This window comes from Notolepis coatsorum (genome assembly GCF_963971535.1).
Source record: "Notolepis coatsorum genome assembly, chromosome: 12".
NCBI lineage: Eukaryota > Metazoa > Chordata > Actinopteri > Aulopiformes > Paralepididae > Notolepis > Notolepis coatsorum.
In genome coordinates this window covers 79,719,459-79,740,251 of record NC_140176.1, presented here as the reverse complement: position 1 = coordinate 79,740,251, position 20,793 = coordinate 79,719,459, and the positions used below count along the sequence as shown (strand labels likewise).

General features: G+C 50.1%; 1 protein-coding gene across 1 annotated transcript in view; it reads left to right on the top strand.

Annotated features, from left to right (window-relative positions):
* The window catches only part of ctnnd2a (catenin (cadherin-associated protein), delta 2a), a gene marked incomplete at both ends in the record, with an annotated part of 886,308 nt that overhangs the window by 603,249 nt on the left and 262,266 nt on the right, over nt 1-20,793 (top strand). The window contains 2 exons of the mRNA XM_084325908.1: nt 16,251-16,368; nt 17,372-17,554. Coding sequence (XP_084182034.1) covers nt 16,251-16,368; nt 17,372-17,554 — 301 coding nt within the window. The remainder of the gene's footprint in view (nt 1-16,250; nt 16,369-17,371; nt 17,555-20,793) is intronic.

The following is a 20,793-nucleotide window of genomic DNA, read 5'->3' as shown; positions in this document are numbered from 1 at the left end:
TCCTGTGCCCCAGGACAGTTCAGTCAGTATGTTCTTCCTGTGCCCCAGGACAGTTCAGTCAGTATGTTCTCCTTGTGCCCCAGGACAGTTCAGTCAGTATGTTCTCCCTGTGCCCCAGGACAGTTCAGTCAGTATGTTCTTCCTGTGCCCCAGGACAGTTCAGTCAGTATGTTCTCCTTGTGCCCCAGGACAGTTCAGTCAGTATGTTCTCCCTGTGCCCCAGGACAGTTCAGTCAGTATGTTCTCCCTGTGCCCCAGGACAGTTCAGTCAGTATTTGTGAACACGCACCACTCTCTCCTAAAGCTAGAAATCAGAGAGAGAACCCTCCAATCGGTGATTGGGATGTAAAATCTGCTCCATAGACAAAATAACTGGATTTTATGAGGCCATAAAATGTTTGTGTGAGCTCTTACACCCACATTTCTATTCTAGCATTGCTAGAAGGTACGAACCAGAATTAAAGACAGACTAGACAGACAGGGCAGCAGACAGACAGATACGTGTCTGAAGCAACGATCAATGAGATCAATAGGTAATCATAACCTCTTTAGGGGAAAGGATTCCTAACTGGGACTGGATCAATTTGCCAAGCTGGAAAGTAGCTAATTACAATTATTCCAATTATGTGTGACTGAGTAGATTTATAATCCCATGGTCCCTGGGCTTGTTCCTCGGTTCATTTGTGCGCATGTGAACCTACATGCATGTGAGGACGCTAGACGACAGCTGGACAGCTTTGGACTTATAATAGTGACCTTCGCAAAGACAACGCCAAAAGGAGTGCTCTGATGATTTTGTGTGTGTGTGTGTGTGTGTGTGTGTGTGTGTGTGTGTGTGTGTGTGTGTGTGTGTGTGTGTGTGTGTGTGTGTGTGTGTGTGTGTGTGTGTGTGTGTGTGTGTGTGTGTGTGTGTGTGTGTGTGTGTGTGTGTGTGTGTGTGTGTGTGTGTGTGTGTGTGTGTGTGTGTGTGTGTGTGTGTGTGGTACTCTTTGGATTAAACCCATGCAACTAGGGTGAAAATGTATTATTTATCTAAATGCTAACAGCAGAAACAAACAATAAAAATGTACTTACAGTATATACAATCCTGTTAACCCTTTCCCCGCCAATAACGTCGTACAACGGGTTTCAAGTTCATGCGAATTCTGCCAATAACGGCGTACGACGTGATTCTGATCATCATTTCATATTTTCACCATGTTATTCATATTTCACTCACGGAGCCTTGTCGGATGCTGTGTGAGCCAGCACAACTCTGCAACGCTTCAATACTGCCACCTGGTGGCTGATCGGCGAGTTGCAACCGGAAGTGGATCTCTTGTGATCCTGGTGCGTCTCCCTATTCCGTCCGGCCACTCGTTTATCGTTGCGGGACTCAATACACACACCGTGGATATGGATCTTTGCCATAACTCAATAATCTACATGATTTGGGCATGTATTAGTAATATACAAACCGGAAATGGATCGCCTAGATCCCCACCACATAACTGGGATCTGTTTGCTCCTCGCCCAACGGTACGAGGAGACTGACGTGAGTTTCAGCGTTTTTGTTTATCATTTTCGATACAAACTGCTCTGATCAATATATCACCCATACTACATGAAGCATCTAACAACTATCACGGAATTATAAACACCCCCCCCCCCCCTCTGTTCACCCGCGCTTGATCAGTCATACCGTTTAGGACCATGTACAGTTGAAATTTTTAATATAGCGTCGATCGGTATCAAACTGTATTTGATGATCTAATATATGCATTTGTGCCTATATCTCACGTTCTGGGAAATACTGCAGAAAACGATACAAATATATTTATACTCTAGAGTCTAGATGGTATTTTCGTATGAATGTGTGAATGAAAAAGTAAAACGTTCCTACATCCTGAACGATACATAATCGATGTTGAATGGGCCATAGTAATGTCAATTTAGCAATACAATTTAAAAAGTTATAGCCCTGCAAAGAAGGTGAACATCTCCATAGACTTACAGTACTGGCAGAGAATGGTATAAGATTATCAAAGTGGTGGCAGGGAATGGGTTAATCAAAAACAATGGATTACAAAAAAGTATAATTCAATAGATATATTGTAGTACATGTAGCAGGGTGGATTATCCCTGCTTCGTGGGAACTGTGGGGTGCGGTCAATAGGTAGCGAGACACAGTAGCACCCTGGCCAGCTGCACCTCCGTCTTTGGGGTCCGGAGCGTCAACTGGAGGCTGGTAGTGGGGGTGAATGAGGCCCAGGGTTTACAAACCTGGTCCGGTACTCTGGTCTTCCTCCCTCTCTCTGGAGTAGTCCGCAGTACTCCCCAACACACCCTCACCCTCCACAGTTGCCCCTTTTTCCCTCCCACACCTACTGACCGGATGGTAGAGAAATAACTGGGTTCCCCCCGCAAGCAGTACCCTCCCTTATGTGAGACGACCAGAACCCTTACAATGGAAATGGAAAAGGTAGAATAGCAAGGGGTTACGATTACATATATTACCCGTAGCAAAGGGTTAGGGTTAGGGTTAGAAATAATGAAAGACACACACACAAGACTCCCATCTACATCCTTTACTGTTATTTAAAGACTGGTCATCTACAAATATTTAATAGCAATGGGTCCACGGAAGGTAGTTCTACTATTACTCAAGTTGTAATTCAATACCTTGCAAACACTTATATTGTACACCCACACAGTATAGACTCAGGTATTGCAGACCCAAAGTTAATAGACCCAGATATTGTAGACTTCAATATACTTAACTCCTTACCCACGTCTGGGCTAGTACCAATAATAATACCTCTTCTTAGGCTTTACTTATATGGCAGCGTTACGTTTACCCCCAAGAGGGGAAGGGTTAAATAGATGGGAAAGTAATATTACACACACATTGTATCACGCTCAAAGAAAAGGAAATAAAACCAAAGGTGTGGGCCCACAATTACCAAAACAAAAGCCCTATGCTAATGCCGGCATGTAATGTTTATGGGGTACCCCTATGCACTGTGGTTAGCAAACACCAGCTTCGCCCGTAGGCTGCGACACACTGTGTAATGTACGATAGGATCCTGGGCGCCGAAGCCCTAATGTTTACTCTACCAAAATGGCGGCCGCGCCGCTCCACCACCGTCCTGGTGGCAAGATGGCGTCGAACACTCGCGCCGCAGGTGCTAGCAGGCGGAGCTATAGCAGAGAGGCAGTGCTGGCTGAGCTGGTGCTGGGCGAACTCTGCTGGTGGTAAAGAACTCCCCGTGTCCTGCAGGCAGCCTGGAGCAGGTGTGCTGCTGCTCTCCGGTGCAGACAGCTGTTGACGCCCGGGCAGACTGCTTGGATGTCCCGTACGTCTCTGGCACGCAGACTATACCGTCACTGTAACTAGGTATAACACGAGCAATGCTACTGTGATCCTTAGCCGCACGCTACCTATACCGCTCACTGTAACTAGGTATAACTCGACTCTTAGTGCCCGACTCTGCACTTAATGTTCATAATATCATAACACTGGTACTGCTAGGATATCGTATCCACTAGCCAGTACTTCCTATCACCCGTCACTGTTCCACGGGGCACTCCGGCATAAATGTCAGCAACGGGGCTGTCTAGAGCTCCCCCGTTAGACGTGACTTCTCGTGGTCAAGTTCACTGCCGAGAAGAGAACGACTTCCGCTCGGCTCCTCCCTTTATCATCTCTCAGCTCTCTCCGCCACTCTCTGCCTGCTACTGCCCCCTGCTGGTCCCGCCTGCCAGTCACAAGGGGGACGCACTGTAAAATATGAATCAATACTGTCATTTATGATCCGTATTCACATGCTCTTTGGACGGGGCGTTTGTGTCATTGTTCGTGTGAATCAATGACACTAGTTAGAATGTCTTTGTGTACAAAAAGGGATATAAACACAGTCAGCAGTTCTGAATAATATACCATATTTTCCAGACTGCTACATTTCCCCCCACTTTGAACTTGCTAAGTCCTCTGCAAGTTAACAACAAAACAACAAAAACAAACGCATGCATGAAAACGGTCCTGAGACCAACAGTTTCACACATCGGTTGACAATTACACATTATGCCAACAGTTTTACACACTCCCTCAGGAGTTGGACACACTGTTCCGCGAACACGCTCTTGAGCACGTAGTCCTGGCGATACCGAGCGGGTAGCCGACCTCTGGTGCTCCTCTGGGGCCGAGCGGCCTCCACTCTGGGGGGTTCCACCTCCCCCGCCTCCGATTCCGTGTCGGATTCCTCAGTGTCTGTCGGCGGGTCCTGGACCACGGCCTCACCCTCCGGGGCCATCGATGGACCGCCCGCGGCCTCCTCTTCGACTCCGTCTCCGCCGCCTTCCCCCTCCTCTCCTGAAGGGGTCGACTCCACCTCTGACTCGGCGCTTACGGCCTCCTCAGGGGCGTCCCGCAGGGGACCGGGGTGGTTACACGCCCTAGGATGCGGTTCCCGCCGGTGCCCGAAAGCACCTCCGATGTCTGATTCGGACGAGCTCCGCGGTGCCACCGGGATCTGTCGAGGGGCCCTCCCCCGCACTTCCGGGTCAGAAGCCGGGAAGGGACAGGTCTTGAGCTGGTCTCGATGCACGGTCCTTTCTGGACCCCCTGCTTCGGGCCTGACCGTGAACACGGGCGTCCCTTCGTGGCTCTGCTTAACCACCACATATGACGTAGGCTCCCACTTGTCTTGTATCTTATTACGGCCCCGGATTCGGTGGTCGCGTATCAGGACCCGGTCTCCGGCCCGCAGGAGTGCACCTCTGCTCTTCCTGTCGTAAATTCTCTTGCGTCGATGGGATGCCTGCTTCGCCGTGGCCTCAGCGGCCTCCGCGGCGGCCTTTAGTCGCTCGTGGTGACTCTGCACCCACTCATCTAGGTCTGCCGCCCCCTCCTCAATGACGTCTCTGCCCCCCTAGGACATCTCGGGGCATCCTAGCGTCCCTCCCGAAGAGCAGGTAGAAGGGAGAGTATCCAGTGGAGGAGTGTTCGTGGCAATTGTATGTAAGTACCAACTCGGGTAGGTGCTCCTTCCAGTCCCGCTTCTTCTCTGCGGGCAGACTACGCAGCATGTCGTGCATTGTCCGATTGAATCTCTCGCACTGCCCATTCCCCTGGGGATGGTAGGGCGTGGTGCGGCTCTTTGAAATCCCATACAGTCGGCAGAGCTCCTTGATGACGCTCGACTCGAAATTTCGCCCTTGATCGGCATGGAGCCGGGCAGGGCAACCGTAGTACACGAACCAGTACTTGATGATGGCAGCGGCGGTGGTCTTCGCAGTCTGGTCTTTGGTCGGTACGGCAATAGTGAATCTGGTAAACATATCGGTCAGCACCAGTACGTTCTCGTAGCCACCCACCGACCTCTCCAACACGGTGAAGTCCATGGCCAGGACCTCCATGGGTGCCGTCACGTTAGTGCAGGTCATCTGTGCCTGGGCTTTAGGGAACACGTCGCGGGCTAATGCACATCGCTTGCATTGCTTCACCCATTGCTTCACCTCTTCTGCCATTCCGATCCAGTAGTAACCTCGCCTCATCAGGACCACCGTCCCTTGTCCCCCGTAGTGTCCCGCGTCTTCGTGCTGGGTCTCGTAGATCCTCCTTCGCAGGGCTGTGGGCACCACCAGCTGGAGAACCTCCTCTCCATCCCGGGGATCGCTTACGCGCCGAAACAGCACTTGCTGATGCAGACGGAATCGTTCCCACTGCCCGTATAACTTGCGGAGTTTCGGGTCTCCTTCCTTCAGCTGTACTTTAGTGGGGGGGACCCCCTGTGCCACCGCCCGCCACACCGGACCCAACTCGGGATCGTCCGCCTGGAGCTGTCGCATTTCCGCCCAGTCATATCCGCTGTTCCCCTTCTGTGCCGCTATCCGTCGTGCGCCGACACTCGAGACCTCCCGCGTCTCTGTCGGTCTCCCAGGGCACAGCAGGGCCCGCACTTCCTCCGCTGGGACCATGACGTAGCCCTCGCGGGCGACTGGGGCGGGGACGGACAATGGAACGGCCCGTTCCTGGAGACCCTGACGGGTGTGGGTGCCAGCCGCGGCTATCATTAGGAAGTCTTTCTCAGTGTCTTCCACTTCAGGTTCTGATCGCATCGGCATGCGAGACAGAGCGTCTGCGTTCTGGTTGAGTCGACCAGGTTTGTAGTGCACCACGAAGTCATACTCCGCGAGCTGAGTGTTCCACCGTTGCTCCACTGCTCCCAGGTTGGCCGTGCCGAGGTGTCTCAACGGGTTGTGGTCGGTGATCACGGTGAACTGGGCGTACATCAGGAGGTCTCTGAACTTCTCGGTGACCGCCCACTTCAGGGCGAGGAGTTCCAGCTTGAACGCACTATAATTTTGGTCATTCCTTTCGGACCCACGCAGGCCTCGGCTCGCAAAGGCGATGACTCGCTCCACGCCCTCCTGTTCCTGACTGAGTACCGCTCCCAGTCCCAAGTAACTCCCGTCGGTGGTCACTATGAAGGGGAGCTGGAGGTCGGGGTAGGCCAGCACCGGGGGTGTCAAGAGGCACTGCCGCAGATGATCGAAGGCCGTCTGACACTGCGGCGTCCACTTGAAGGCCTCGGGCCGGCCCTTGGCGAACCCCTTTTTTTCTTTCCCCATCAGGGCGTGCAGTGGCTGGGCCACTTGGGCGAAGTGGGGCACGAACCGCCGATAATAGGACAGGAACCCGATCACCTGCCTCACTTCCTTCGCTGAGCGTGGCGCCGGCCAGTCCTCCAACGCCTTCACTTTGTCGGTGTCGACCTGTATGCCGGCCGCGGAGACGACGTGTCCCAGGAACTTGACTTCGGTCTTCAGAAGGAAGCACTTCCGGGGCTTGAGTTTGAGTCCATGCTCCCGAAGCCGTCCAAACACCAGGTCCAGCTTCTGACAGTGGCTCTCGAAGTCGCTGGCGAACACCAAGACGTCGTCTAGGTAGACGAGTAGGACGTCGAAGGCCAGGTCCCCCAGCACGGCGGTCATCAACCGCTGGAACGTCGCGGGTGCGTTACACAGTCCGAAGGGCATACGAGTCCACTGGTAGAGGCCGAAGGGCGTCGTGACAGCCATCTTCTCTTGGTCTTCCTCTTTCACCGCCACCTGGAAGTAGCCGGCGGTGAGATCGAGCGAGGAGAAGATCTTGGCCTGCCCCAAGGCGTCTAGGGACTCCTCGATACGAGGTAGGGGGTAGGCATCCCGGTGTGTCACGTTATTTAGGCGGCGGTAATCGCAGCAGAACCGCACGGAGCCGTCTTTCTTTATGACGATCACGGCTGGTGACGCCCACGGACTGCAGCTCTCTACCAGGACACCCAGGTCCACCAGATCTTGCACGTGTCTCTTTACTTCTTGGAACACGTGGGGCGGTATTCGGCGGTGCCGTTGCTTGACCGGGTGTGCGTCACCAGTGGGAACGTAGTGTGTGACCGTGGTTGTGTAGCCATAGTCCCCGTCGTCCACGGAGAACACCGCCTTGTGTTTCTCCAATACTTGATTCAGCCGGCTCACTTGGGCCGGTGTGAGATCCTGCAGGTTCGCCTGTACGTCCACGGCGAGCCCGCGGGTCTTCCCGTCCGGCTCCGCCTCTGGCGGGCGGTCCCGAGTCTGAATCGCCGTCACTCGGACGCCTCCTTCCACTTCCTCCACGGTCACTCTCTCCTTAGGCCGTACCTGACGGGGGCAGTGGATCTCTGCCAACCTGGCCCGGGGTCGGAGCACCATCTCGACGTTGGTCGGGTTCAACACCCGCACAGGCACTCTCCCCTGTCGGGCGTATGCCACCACGTTCGCCACCAATAGTCCGGGAGGCAGGTTGGCCCTCGGCGTGTGCTCTATCATCACGGGACGCCGCATCCCCGCTGTCGTCTCACAACGGCCTGGGACGACCACTTCGCTGTGCGGGGGAATGACCACTGGTTCCCTGCCGGCCACTTTGACGTACCCCATCCTTCCCGGGGCGATACACTCTCGGGCTTCCTGGGCCATGGCGGCGACCACACGGCGGATGGCGACGCTCCCCGCGTCGACACGTCTTCGGCTCGCCGGCCGCATCCCCTTGATCCCCTTGAACAGGCCTTGAATCTACCCCGCCGAGCACGTTCATGCCCAGAAGTCCCGGGATAGCGTCTCCTGCGGCCACTCGGCCTGGATCGTCTTTTAGTATGAATATGCATTTCCCCGGAAATGTCATATCCAGGCACTTCACTTCGGCGTAGAGACACCCCACCACTGGGATCTCCAACCCGTTGGCGGCGAAGAGAGTGATCCAGTTGGAGGGGGTCAACCGCGACCGCGGGAAGTGTCTGCGGAAGTGGCTTTCGGTCATGGTGGTGACTTCGGCGCCGGTGTCGAAGAGGCAGCAGGTCTCGACCCCGTCAATCTGGACGTCTAAGGTGAGACATTCCCCCATGTCTTGCGTCTTAGTGCCCCCTGCGGCCGAGTCGGCGACTCCGGTTACGACGCCGTTGACTGCCCTTCGGGATCCGGGTCGGTCCCCTGACGAGCCCGGAACTTCGGGGGTGGGGGCAGGGGCTGGGTGGGGCTCGCTGGCGTGGCGGGGGCACTCCCTGCTGATGTGGCCCGGCTGATTGCAGGCATAGCAAATCAACCTGCCCTCTTCGTCCCGGCGGGGCAGTTCCCGCTTAGCGGCGGGCGCGTCGTCTCTGCGTCGCCGTCCGGGGCCGCCTCTCTGGGTCGCGTCCCGCGTCTGTTGGACGGCCTGGAAGAGTTGCTCCTGACGTGCGTCCAGCCGCTCTTGCCCTGCGAAGAGCCGCTTAAAAGCTCCCTGTATTGCGTCTCCGCTCATCGGGGCCTCTCGTCCTTCTGCGGCTGCGGCGTGGACCAGGGCCTGGGCGCCACCCCTATTGGGGGGCAGGACCATCTCCTCCTCCGACCAGTCTATCGCCGCCATCATCAATCCGAGAAACGTCTGCTCTCCGTTCTCTTTTATGGACTTCTTCATCTCCCGTCGCAGCATCCCATCCTTCAGGCCTACCACAAACTGCTCCTGCAGCCGGGCGGCAGGATCCGCGACTCGTTGGGGTTCCCGGCCCTGTATGCGACGCATCTGTTCCTGTAGATCATACGCAAACTCCCTCACGGTCTCGCCATCTCCTTGTCGGCGGTCGAGGAACTCTCTCAGGCGTTCACTGACCGAGGTCTTGTCTCCGTACGTCTCCTGCAGCACCCGGAACACGGCGTCCGGCTCCGGGGCGGTCCCTTCTAGCACGAAGCGCACTGTCCGTTTAGCCGCGCCCTTTAGATGCTGCTGTACGAACTCCGCCTGTTCGTCACCGGGCACTCTGCTGCTCCGAAAATGCACCTTCATGTCTCGGATCCAGTCGTCCACCAGCGGCTCTCCTCTCTCTTTCCCCCCTCCAAATTCGCTGCACTTCCGCTCTCGTTGGACGTACACCACCGGGAGGGGCGCTGGAGGAAGCTGTTGGATCATGGCTTGGGCCAAGGCAAGCGACTCTCGGTGCCTGGCCTGCTCCAGTTGTTCGTGTTGGTGGTCTAGGGCTTCCGCCTGGCCTTGGAGTTGACCCTTTAGGAACTCCACTTCGGCGGTCAAGGTCAGCACCGTCTCGGCTTCCCTCCCTTCCACTTTGAGCGGGGGCGGCGAGTCCCCTCCTTGCTTCACCTGGGACGGCCCGGCTTTGGCCCCCAGCTTCAGGGGGTCGTCGTCCGACATTTCAGGTCTCTGGGTCGTCACTTACAAGGGAGTGGAGTAGGATGTTGATCCTGTTCGTGACGCCAAATGTAGCAGGGTGGATTATCCCTGCTTCGTGGGAACTGTGGGGTGCGGTCAATAGGTAGCGAGACACAGTAGCACCCTGGCCAGCTGCACCTCCGTCTTTGGGGTCCGGAGCGTCAACTGGAGGCTGGTAGTGGGGGTGAATGAGGCCCAGGGTTTACAAACCTGGTCCGGTACTCTGGTCTTCCTCCCTCTCTCTGGAGTAGTCCGCAGTACTCCCCAACACACCCTCACCCTCCACAGTTGCCCCTTTTTCCCTCCCACACCTACTGACCGGATGGTAGAGAAATAACTGGGTTCCCCCCGCAAGCAGTACCCTCCCTTATGTGAGACGACCAGAACCCTTACAATGGAAATGGAAAAGGTAGAATAGCAAGGGGTTACGATTACATATATTACCCGTAGCAAAGGGTTAGGGTTAGGGTTAGAAATAATGAAAGACACACACACAAGACTCCCATCTACATCCTTTACTGTTATTTAAAGACTGGTCATCTACAAATATTTAATAGCAATGGGTCCACGGAAGGTAGTTCTACTATTACTCAAGTTGTAATTCAATACCTTGCAAACACTTATATTGTACACCCACACAGTATAGACTCAGGTATTGCAGACCCAAAGTTAATAGACCCAGATATTGTAGACTTCAATATACTTAACTCCTTACCCACGTCTGGGCTAGTACCAATAATAATACCTCTTCTTAGGCTTTACTTATATGGCAGCGTTACGTTTACCCCCAAGAGGGGAAGGGTTAAATAGATGGGAAAGTAATATTACACACACATTGTATCACGCTCAAAGAAAAGGAAATAAAACCAAAGGTGTGGGCCCACAATTACCAAAACAAAAGCCCTATGCTAATGCCGGCATGTAATGTTTATGGGGTACCCCTATGCACTGTGGTTAGCAAACACCAGCTTCGCCCGTAGGCTGCGACACACTGTGTAATGTACGATAGGATCCTGGGCGCCGAAGCCCTAATGTTTACTCTACCAAAATGGCGGCCGCGCCGCTCCACCACCGTCCTGGTGGCAAGATGGCGTCGAACACTCGCGCCGCAGGTGCTAGCAGGCGGAGCTATAGCAGAGAGGCAGTGCTGGCTGAGCTGGTGCTGGGCGAACTCTGCTGGTGGTAAAGAACTCCCCGTGTCCTGCAGGCAGCCTGGAGCAGGTGTGCTGCTGCTCTCCGGTGCAGACAGCTGTTGACGCCCGGGCAGACTGCTTGGATGTCCCGTACGTCTCTGGCACGCAGACTATACCGTCACTGTAACTAGGTATAACACGAGCAATGCTACTGTGATCCTTAGCCGCACGCTACCTATACCGCTCACTGTAACTAGGTATAACTCGACTCTTAGTGCCCGACTCTGCACTTAATGTTCATAATATCATAACACTGGTACTGCTAGGATATCGTATCCACTAGCCAGTACTTCCTATCACCCGTCACTGTTCCACGGGGCACTCCGGCATAAATGTCAGCAACGGGGCTGTCTAGAGCTCCCCCGTTAGACGTGACTTCTCGTGGTCAAGTTCACTGCCGAGAAGAGAACGACTTCCGCTCGGCTCCTCCCTTTATCATCTCTCAGCTCTCTCCGCCACTCTCTGCCTGCTACTGCCCCCTGCTGGTCCCGCCTGCCAGTCACAAGGGGGACGCACTGTAAAATATGAATCAATACTGTCATTTATGATCCGTATTCACATGCTCTTTGGACGGGGCGTTTGTGTCATTGTTCGTGTGAATCAATGACACTAGTTAGAATGTCTTTGTGTACAAAAAGGGATATAAACACAGTCAGCAGTTCTGAATAATATACCATATTTTCCAGACTGCTACATACAGACAACATTTTGAGCAATTTTGTAAATTGACTATTTGCCAACAATTGTGAGGAAGAGGATCTTTCTAAATCTTTGGCACCTGAGAGATAACATGTACTATCAGACTCCTGCTGTTCCTCACTTTGTTCCAGAATGTTCTATCTCTGTTAAAGGAACACGCCAACATTATGGGAAATGCGCTTACTGTCTTCTCCAGAGTTAGAGAAGAAGATAGATACCAATTTCCTCTCTGTGCGTAGCTAGCTAGCCTAACTTAAAATTCTGGGAGAGGTGTTTTTGGCCAACAGCTAGGCTAGTTGGTCCCTATCCGCTTCTTTCCATTTGTGCTATGCTAGGCTAGCTTGCAGCCGGATAGCTTTCCACTGAACGCACAGGAAATTAGTATCTATCTTATTTTTTTTTTTTTTTTAATCTTTTTCCCCCTCCTTTTTCCTCCGATTTTCTCCCATCCCAATGTTAGTCGTTATGCCAATTCCCAATCCCCTTCCTGGTCGCTGCGCACTTACCCCCCACAGTCGGTCTGGGAGAGTGGAGGCTATCACGTGCTTCCTCCGACACACGTCTAGCCAATCAACCGCTTCTTTTCACTTGGCAGCGCGGACTCTCACTGAGAGGGTGTAACGTGTGGAAGGATCACACTACCCCCCTTAGATCCTATCCGCGCTGAGCAGGCGCCCCGACCGAACTGTAGGAGTCGCTGTTTACAACGACCCGGACCCACCCCGCCAGCTTTCCCACCCTCTAATACAGCCAATTGTATTAGTGTGAACGGCCAGCCAAGCTGGTGACAATGCCGGAGCTGTGAGCTGGATTCGAACAGGCGAATCCAGCGTCTCCGGTGTTGGTGACGAACGCAATCTCCGCTACGCCACCTGACCGCCCCAGTATCTATCTTCTTGTACTTTTGGAGAAGACGGTAAATGCATTTCCCATAATGTTGGCATGTTCCTTTAACTCATTCCCCACCAACGACGAGTATACTCGTTATTGGCCGCCAATCGTTGGACGCCAACAACGAGTATACTCGTTATTTGATCGTTATTTCTTTTATTCGCTGTTTCCATTCATAATCCATCCAGGAAGGCTGTGTTACCATAGGGAATGAGTCTGAGATCGCAAAAGTCCAATACCACCGCCGATGTTGCACTCCCTTTGAGACTCTGTGGCTGTGTGTCGATGAAATTCCTCCGGGCAGACTTTTCTAGTAGCCTGGACCGAGGGCTTCACCCAATCGCATTGAATAGTTTTCGGGACCCCCGATTCATTATGCTGTGGTGGGATATGTCGTGGCCCAAATGGACATACGATCTACCAGATGGCAATCAAATAATTGGAATATTCTTTTTGGAATCTCACCGGCCACAGGTAAGAGCAATTTAACGTCAATTTCAGCTTGATTGTGCCTTGTTTTCATAGCCATCGCCCTGATCAGCGTATGCTGTAGTACTAACGAATGCCGTTATTGACAATCAATTAATCAGAAACGACCCCCCCCCCCTTTCACGCATTCATGATGGAACATAATATACCGATCATATGCATTTGAATTTTTTATTGTAGCGTGTATAGGGACGAAATATATAATAATCATTATACATATTTGTTTCCTGTTGTACCGAACCGTGACCCCAAAACCGAGGTACATACTGAACCGTGGCTTCTGTGTACCGTTACACCCCTAATAGAGACATATAGATAGAGATATATAGAGATACATAGAGACATATTGATACATACAACACACACATACACATACTTTCACCCCCCTACTCCTTCCCTGTTTATTTTGTTTGTACATAGGCTGTGCATGTGTTTATTTGTGTATTTGTTTATGTGTATGATTCTTAACTGTTTTTTTAACTTAACTTTTTTTATTATTCCTATTGTGGCCTCTTGGACCAGATCGACTCTGCAAATAAGAAACCTGTTCTTAATGTTTTATCTGGCAAAAGAATAAAAAAGATTACAAAAAAATTGTGAGATATATTATAGATATATATAGAGATACAGAATATAGAGTACTTGTCGCCATGGGACTTGGTGAGACTGTGTGGTGTGTATGCAAAATAGCTTAGTCCCCTGGGTGTAAACACACACACACACACTCTATCTCTCTTACTCACACACACCTATACACACACACACGCACACACACACACACACACACACACACACACACACACACACACACACACACACACACACACACACGCTCACACTCTCACACTGGCACATATATACACATAAATGCATACATGCACACACAACACACGCCCGTGCACATACAACAAATACAACAACAGTAACTTCTCTATCTCTCAAGCCCCCCTCCCCGCCTTCTCTCCCCAATGTAATTATAATTCAATGTACTTACAGTTTTTCTCAGTCGCTTTGGTGCATTTCTCCCATAACTATTTACATTTGCACAACAGTTAGTGCATTTCTCAAAACAATTAGTACAAACGGCAAAACCTAGTTGATAACCTGCAAAAGCGTGTCACTTGCTCAAAATGGATAGTTCCTTCTTCAAAAGCAAGTATTCATGTCAATGAAAGTGTCAGTGTCATCAAAATGAAAAGTCCTGACACCATTGTTTATGAACAAGATAGTCAAATGGCTTTCTCATGTTTTCATTATGACAGATCACTCTGTAAGTGTTTTCCAATGCAAAAAAGTCAGATATTGGTGACACTACCTGAAAATGCTCAAGACAGCACGATACACTATTTGCACAGCCATTTGAAATATACAGTTACACATTACTGTACACACTGTACACATTGTAATATTCCCTCCTTGTTGGTCTGGGACATCAATGGTTGCTCTCTGTCCAATGGGATTTCTTCCACGCAGTCTACCTTTTGCCAGATTGAAACCCGCCTCATCAACGTATAATGTGTGCAGCGGTTCCCTGGTACACGCTTTATCCCAGCAGAGAGAGAGATAAAAACTATAAACTTTTCCTGTGTAACATAATGCATTTTGGACAACATATTGTACAGTATGAACTGTCATGTAAGTGTACTGCATGGCACTACACAAAGTAACCAGTTTACAGCACTGAACATTAGAGTATATGCATAGAACACATAAATGTTTTACTTGTGCATACTGGTGGCGGATCTCCTTCACTCTGTTCCAGTCAAATGGCTACTCATTTGTCAATTGTACTACAATTGTTTCATGCACATTTAATTTCCACTGAGCACTCTGTCAATTGTAGCGATTGAAACGGCTTCAATATTCCCAAAGATATTGTCATCCTCTATAACAGCTCTTTGTATCTCTGTCAACCTTATGGCATTGTTTGCAATCACCATTGCAGAAAAGGCTTACTCTTGTTGCGGAGTAAAAAGGGGCCCTCTTCCACCTCTGCGAGGTTGTCTTGCAATCCTATGTGGTGCAGAGTAAAATTACAGTAATGTACAGCAAACATGAGATATACTGCTTTACTGTAACCCATATTACTGTAGTGTACAATAACAGTGCTTCCCACTTATAAAAACATTACAATACAGTAAATCTGTTCTGCAGTAAAGCTGTAAGTCTAAATGTAAAATGTAAAAAGTGACAAGTTCTTGTCCCACTGCAAGCTTCATGTATGACACAATGGCAGTAGTGCAGTGCAGATTGTTTAGTGCTGAATTACTGTCCAGTATACACACCTGCTCTCCCGACAAAATGTTTGAATACAGTAATTTAATTTACAGTGGTTCTCTCAACATTTGGCTGCACCCTTCGACCAGCCTCAGCCATTGTGAGGCTGTGATTGACAACATGGTCCACAATTGACAGATTTTGACAACTAGTTCAACATTTTTGTATGTAATGACTCAAGCAATGAAATGAGGACTATTAGTTTTATAGGGAATGACTATTCAGCAGTCATAAGTATAGTTAATTTTGACTGACATGGCATAAGCAAATGATAATGTTATAAAACAGCAGAGAATTGTATGAAAGCAATTGGTGCATGTCCAAAAGCATTTGCAATTTGTTCGGAGGAATGAGAAACTGCTACTATGATGTGCACAAATGACTAAATATTGTGGAGGTTGAACTAACAGTTATGAGAACTTTAATTCTGATCAGAGAAATGCACCAAAGCAATTGAGAAAAACTGTAATTGCAGTGCTCATTACTGTCATGAATGTGAAAGAAGGAACAGTATTGCCAAAGTGAAGGACTTTTAATGTTAAGTGTTACAGGTACATCCACTGACTGACTGACTGACTGACTGACTGACTGACTGACTGACTGACTGACTGACTGACTGACTGACTGACTGACTGACTGACTGGCGTACTGACTGACTGACTGACTGACGAGCATGACATGCCTGGTACCTACGGATTCGCCATGATGTCTAGTTCCACATGATATCAATAGCTTTACGGTAGCTTAGAGTCTGCTAGTAGGGCTTGTTGAAGACTGCAATGTCGGCAGCTTGCATGTGGGAGGAGGGGCTTTTAGATGACAAAAAGGTTATACACACAAACCACTCACCTGTTCTGTTTCTCTCTCTGTGTGTGTGTGTGTGTGTGTGTGTGTGTGTGTGTGTGTGTGTGTGTGTGTGTGTGTGTGTGTGTGTGTGTGTGTGTGTGTGTGTGTGTGTGTGTGTGTGTGTGTGTGTGTGTGTGTGTGTGTGTGTGTGTTAGGAATGTGAGTTCGGCAGGCGAGGAGGCACGACGGAGGATGAGGGAGTGTGACGGCCTGACAGACGCTCTCCTCTTCGTCATCCAGACCTCCCTGGGTAGCAGCGAGATTGACAGCAAGGTAGGGGAGTATGTGAGTCTGTCTCTCTGTCTGTCTCGCTAACTTTCTCTATGTCTGTCCGCCTCTCTGTCTGTCTGTCTGTCTGTCTGTCCGCCTCTCTGTCTGTCTGTCTGTCTGTCTGTCTGTCTGTCTGTCTGTCTGTCTGTCTGTCTGTCTGTCTGTCTGTCTGTCTGTCTGTCTGTCTGTCTGTCTGTCTGTCTGTCTGTCTGTCTGTCTGCCTGCCTGCCTGCCTGCCTGCCTGTCTGTCTGTCTGTCTGTCTGTCTGTCTGTCTGTCTGTCTGTCTGTCTGTCTGTCTGTCTGTCTGTCTGTCTGTGTGTGGGCCAGTCAATACTAAATAAACCGTAGCATGGATGGCTGGCTTCTCAAGGTCTCCCTGTCTCTGTCTCTCTAAACGGCCTTCCTTAATCACTGTTTAACTGCCCGCCCCTCTCCACCGTCTGAATGTAGTCACTGCAGGCCCACTGCTGTCTCCATGGTAACAGAGATTGATTGGCGGGCGCAGCAGCCAACGGTCATTGTTACATTAGCTGACTGGGCGTTAGCATGGTGCATCTGTACCTGGCTGTCTGTTTGTCTTTATATTCTGTCTGTGTGTCTGTCTGCCTGCCTTCCTGTATGTCTGTCTGTATGTATGTTGATTCTGTATGTCTTGTCTGTGTGTCTTGATTGTGTATTGAATTGTACATTTATATACATTGCTGTTTGTTAGTGTTTTTGGCTGGCCTACAGGTTTCCATTATGATCACCAACAGTACTGTTGCAAACAAGCAGGTTCATTGATATATTAATAAGTGTTTTTTAAGCAAAGTTTGAGAAACCTTTTCCCATAATCAACTAAACGTTCTCTCCCTCTCTCTATCTCTCTCTCTTTCTCCCTCCCTCCCCCTCTCCTCCCTCTGTCTCTGTCTCTCTCTCTCTCCCTCTCTCTCTTTCTCCCTCCCCCTCTCCTCTCTCTGTCTCTCTCTCCCCCCCTCTCCTCCCTCTGTCTCTCCGTCCGTCCAGACCATAGAGAACTGTGTGTGCATCCTGAGGAACCTGTCGTACCGTCTGGCTGCAGAGACGGCCCACGGCCAGCAGGGGGGGTCGGAGGAGCTGGACAGCCTGCTGTGCGACGCCAACGGCCGTGACGGAGAGAGTTCTGGATGCTGGGGAAAGAAGAAGAAGAAAAAGAAGGGAGCGGACCAGGTGAGGAAGGAAGGATGGATGGATGGATGGAAGAATGGAGGGATGGATGGAAGGATGGATGGAGGGATGGATGGATGTAGGGATGATGGAGGGATGGATGGAAGTAGGGATGAATTGATGGATGGAGGGAGGAAGGGAGAGATTGATGGAAGGATGGATGGATCAATGGATGGATGGAAATATGGATGGATGGGTGGAGGGATTGAATGATGGATGGATGGAGGGATGGGTGATGACCCACCACACCAAAATAAATATTAAAATATTCCAATCAATGGAAACAACCAATGGACTTCCTGTGTAGCAAGCAGCCAGGTGATCTCACTGTCACTGGTTACGATTCTAACAATATAACCTAGGTTATAGAAATGTTTATGATTGGTCAAATAGGTGGGATTCAGCGTGATTATCCAAAATGGCCATCCACTTCCATTCATTCATCCGAAAGACGAGAGCAAAATGCCACTAGATGCCCTCAGTTTGAAAATATTTATAAATGTTCCAAACGTTTCTCTCAAGTCCAGAACTTTTGACAAATTATGAGGTTTCTTCAGGACTTAGATGATAGGATGATTTTTCACACAAACTAATTATTGTATTTTTATTCCTATCTTTATGTATATGATAACTGTTCAGACAGGAAGGTTTTCTAAGTGGATCATTAACAATCATGTTTTACATACAGTATAGTCATGACTCAACGAACCTTGTCCGAAAATAAATAAATAAGAACTGAACCCAATTGTGTGGATGTAGCTATAGTGGACTAGACTATTAATATTCCATATACCATCTTGTTCTCCATGATATTATTTATTGTTGGTTTTATTTGTATTTAGTTGACATTGCTTATTGTATACATTGTAAGAGCCAGTGAAGAAACATTCCAACAAGCGCTTCCATCACCACCACGGTCCTCTCCTGGCTCTTAGTGAACCTCTCCTGGCTGTTAGCGACCCGCAAATCGCTTCTGTGCTACCTGTTGAATGGGTCAGCACGGTGCAGATGCAATGCTGACCCTCTCACTGTTTTGCATGCGCCTCTTTCGCCTTATAAGGAGTATGCAAATTCAGGTGTACGAGAATGCGCTTCCAGTTTAAGAATGAGTGACGTTTTTTCATTCATGGCAACCCAGCTGAATGAAATGTACCAAGATATTTACAAAGGTACTTACGTACATGTTCGGGAATGAGGACCAATGATTCCAGTTCACAAGAAAGGTAAAAAATTTGTTTGGCGCTTTTTCTAAATCAATCCATCATATGAATATATTATATATATATATATATATATATATATATATATATATATATATATATATATATATATATATATATATATATATTATATACACAAACTCTCTCTCTCGCTCTCTCTCTTTCTCTCTCTCTCTCTCTCTCTCTCTCTCTCTCTCTCTCTCTCTCTCTCTCTCTCTCTCTCTCTCTCGTGTGAACACACATAAAAGATAGATGGTCTACTTGAAAAGCGAGAACGCAGTGTTTCCCGCCAGATAAGCCATACAGAGTCGATTCCCGAGGGGATCCAGAGACTGGATGAGAGTGATAGATCATGTAACGCTGTGCACAGCCAGTTGAAAAGCACGGGCATCTTTCATAATGCAACATCTGAGAGATGGAGCTGTGTAAAACCTCCCTCTCTTCCCTCCTTTTTAAAGTTGAAACCTTTCTTTTTCTCTCCCTCAGATGAAACCCTTAGCCTTCCGTTTTCCCTTCGCTGTCGTCGTCCCCTGCAGTGTTGTTTCCCTCTCTATTCTCTTTCTCTGTTGTGTTGTTGTCCCCGGAGACAAGTCAATGAAGTCATAGTCTTAATGTGAAGGTCTGAAGCACACCTGTGGCACCACCGTGTGTGCACGTGTGTGTGTGTGTGTGTGTGTGTGTGTGTGTGTGTGTGTGTGTGTGTGTGTGTGTGTGTGTGTGTGTGTGTGTGTGTGTGAGTGTGTGTGTGCGCGTGTCTACGCGCGCGTGCGTGTATTGTGTGTTTTAGCCCCAGCCCTCTTTATTTATGCCACAAAGATCCCATGCTTCCCCTCAATCTCATCACGACTCCTAACGGGATGAAACACACTCTTAGACATTCCCTCTGCCTTCAACAAAGCCACGAGACATTACTAATTTAGTTTCCACCCCTTCCTGCTCCCAATATTTACATTTCATTTATATTATATTATATTATATTAATGATATATTATATATTCAGCTTGTCTGTAGCCATGCGTGGCGGTGTGAGTGGCGCGCGGGCTGTTTGTGTTTTCTTTCAGTCAGGCTTCAGGACTGGTCACTCCACAGAGACAGCCCTCATTGCGGTCACAGAGGCACTTCACTTAGCAAAAGCGAAAGGCCTCTCCTCTGTCCTGATTCTCCTAGATCTATCTGCAGCCTTCGACACAGTCAACCACCAGATCCTCCTTGCGGCCCTCGCAGGAATGGGAGTGGCTGGCTCTGCGCTGACATGGCTGTCATCATACCTCAATGACCGCTCCTACCAAGTGTCATGGAGAGGGACCCTGTCGGCCACCCGCCCCCTGCGGACGGGTGTCCCCCAGGGCTCGGTTTTAGGACCCCTTCTCTTCTCCCTCTACACTAAATCACTGGGTAACATTATCACGTCTCATGGCTTCTCCTACCATTGTTATGCCGACGATACTCAACTCTTCCTCTCCTTCCCTCCCTCAGATATCCACGTCTCTGTGCGGATCTCGGCCTGTCTGTCCGACATCTCAGCCTGGATGACGTCCAACCACCTCAAACTGAACCTAAGCAAAACAGAATTGCTCCACCTGCCGGCCAAATCCTCCCCCCTAACCGACCTTTCAATCACAGTCGAGAATGCAGCTGTGACTGCGTCCCCGACCGCCAAGAACCTTGGTGTTGTCCTCGACGACCAGTTGAACTTCTCTGCTCACATCGCAGCGACGACCAGAACCTGCCGATTCCTCCTGAGCAACGTCAGAAGGATACGCCCCTTCCTGACAAAAGAAGCCACCCAACTCCTCGTCCAATCAACAGTCATCTCCCGCCTCGACTACTGCAATGCACTGCTCGCTGGCCTCCCGGCCACTGCCACTAAGCCTCTTCAACTCATTCAGAACGCAGCGGCCCGCCTGATCTCAAACCTACCGAAGTCGGCCCATGTCACCCCACTTCTTAGGGACCTGCACTGGCTCCCCATTGCTGCACGAATCCGCTTCAAGGCCCTCGACCTAGCATACCGTGCGGCAA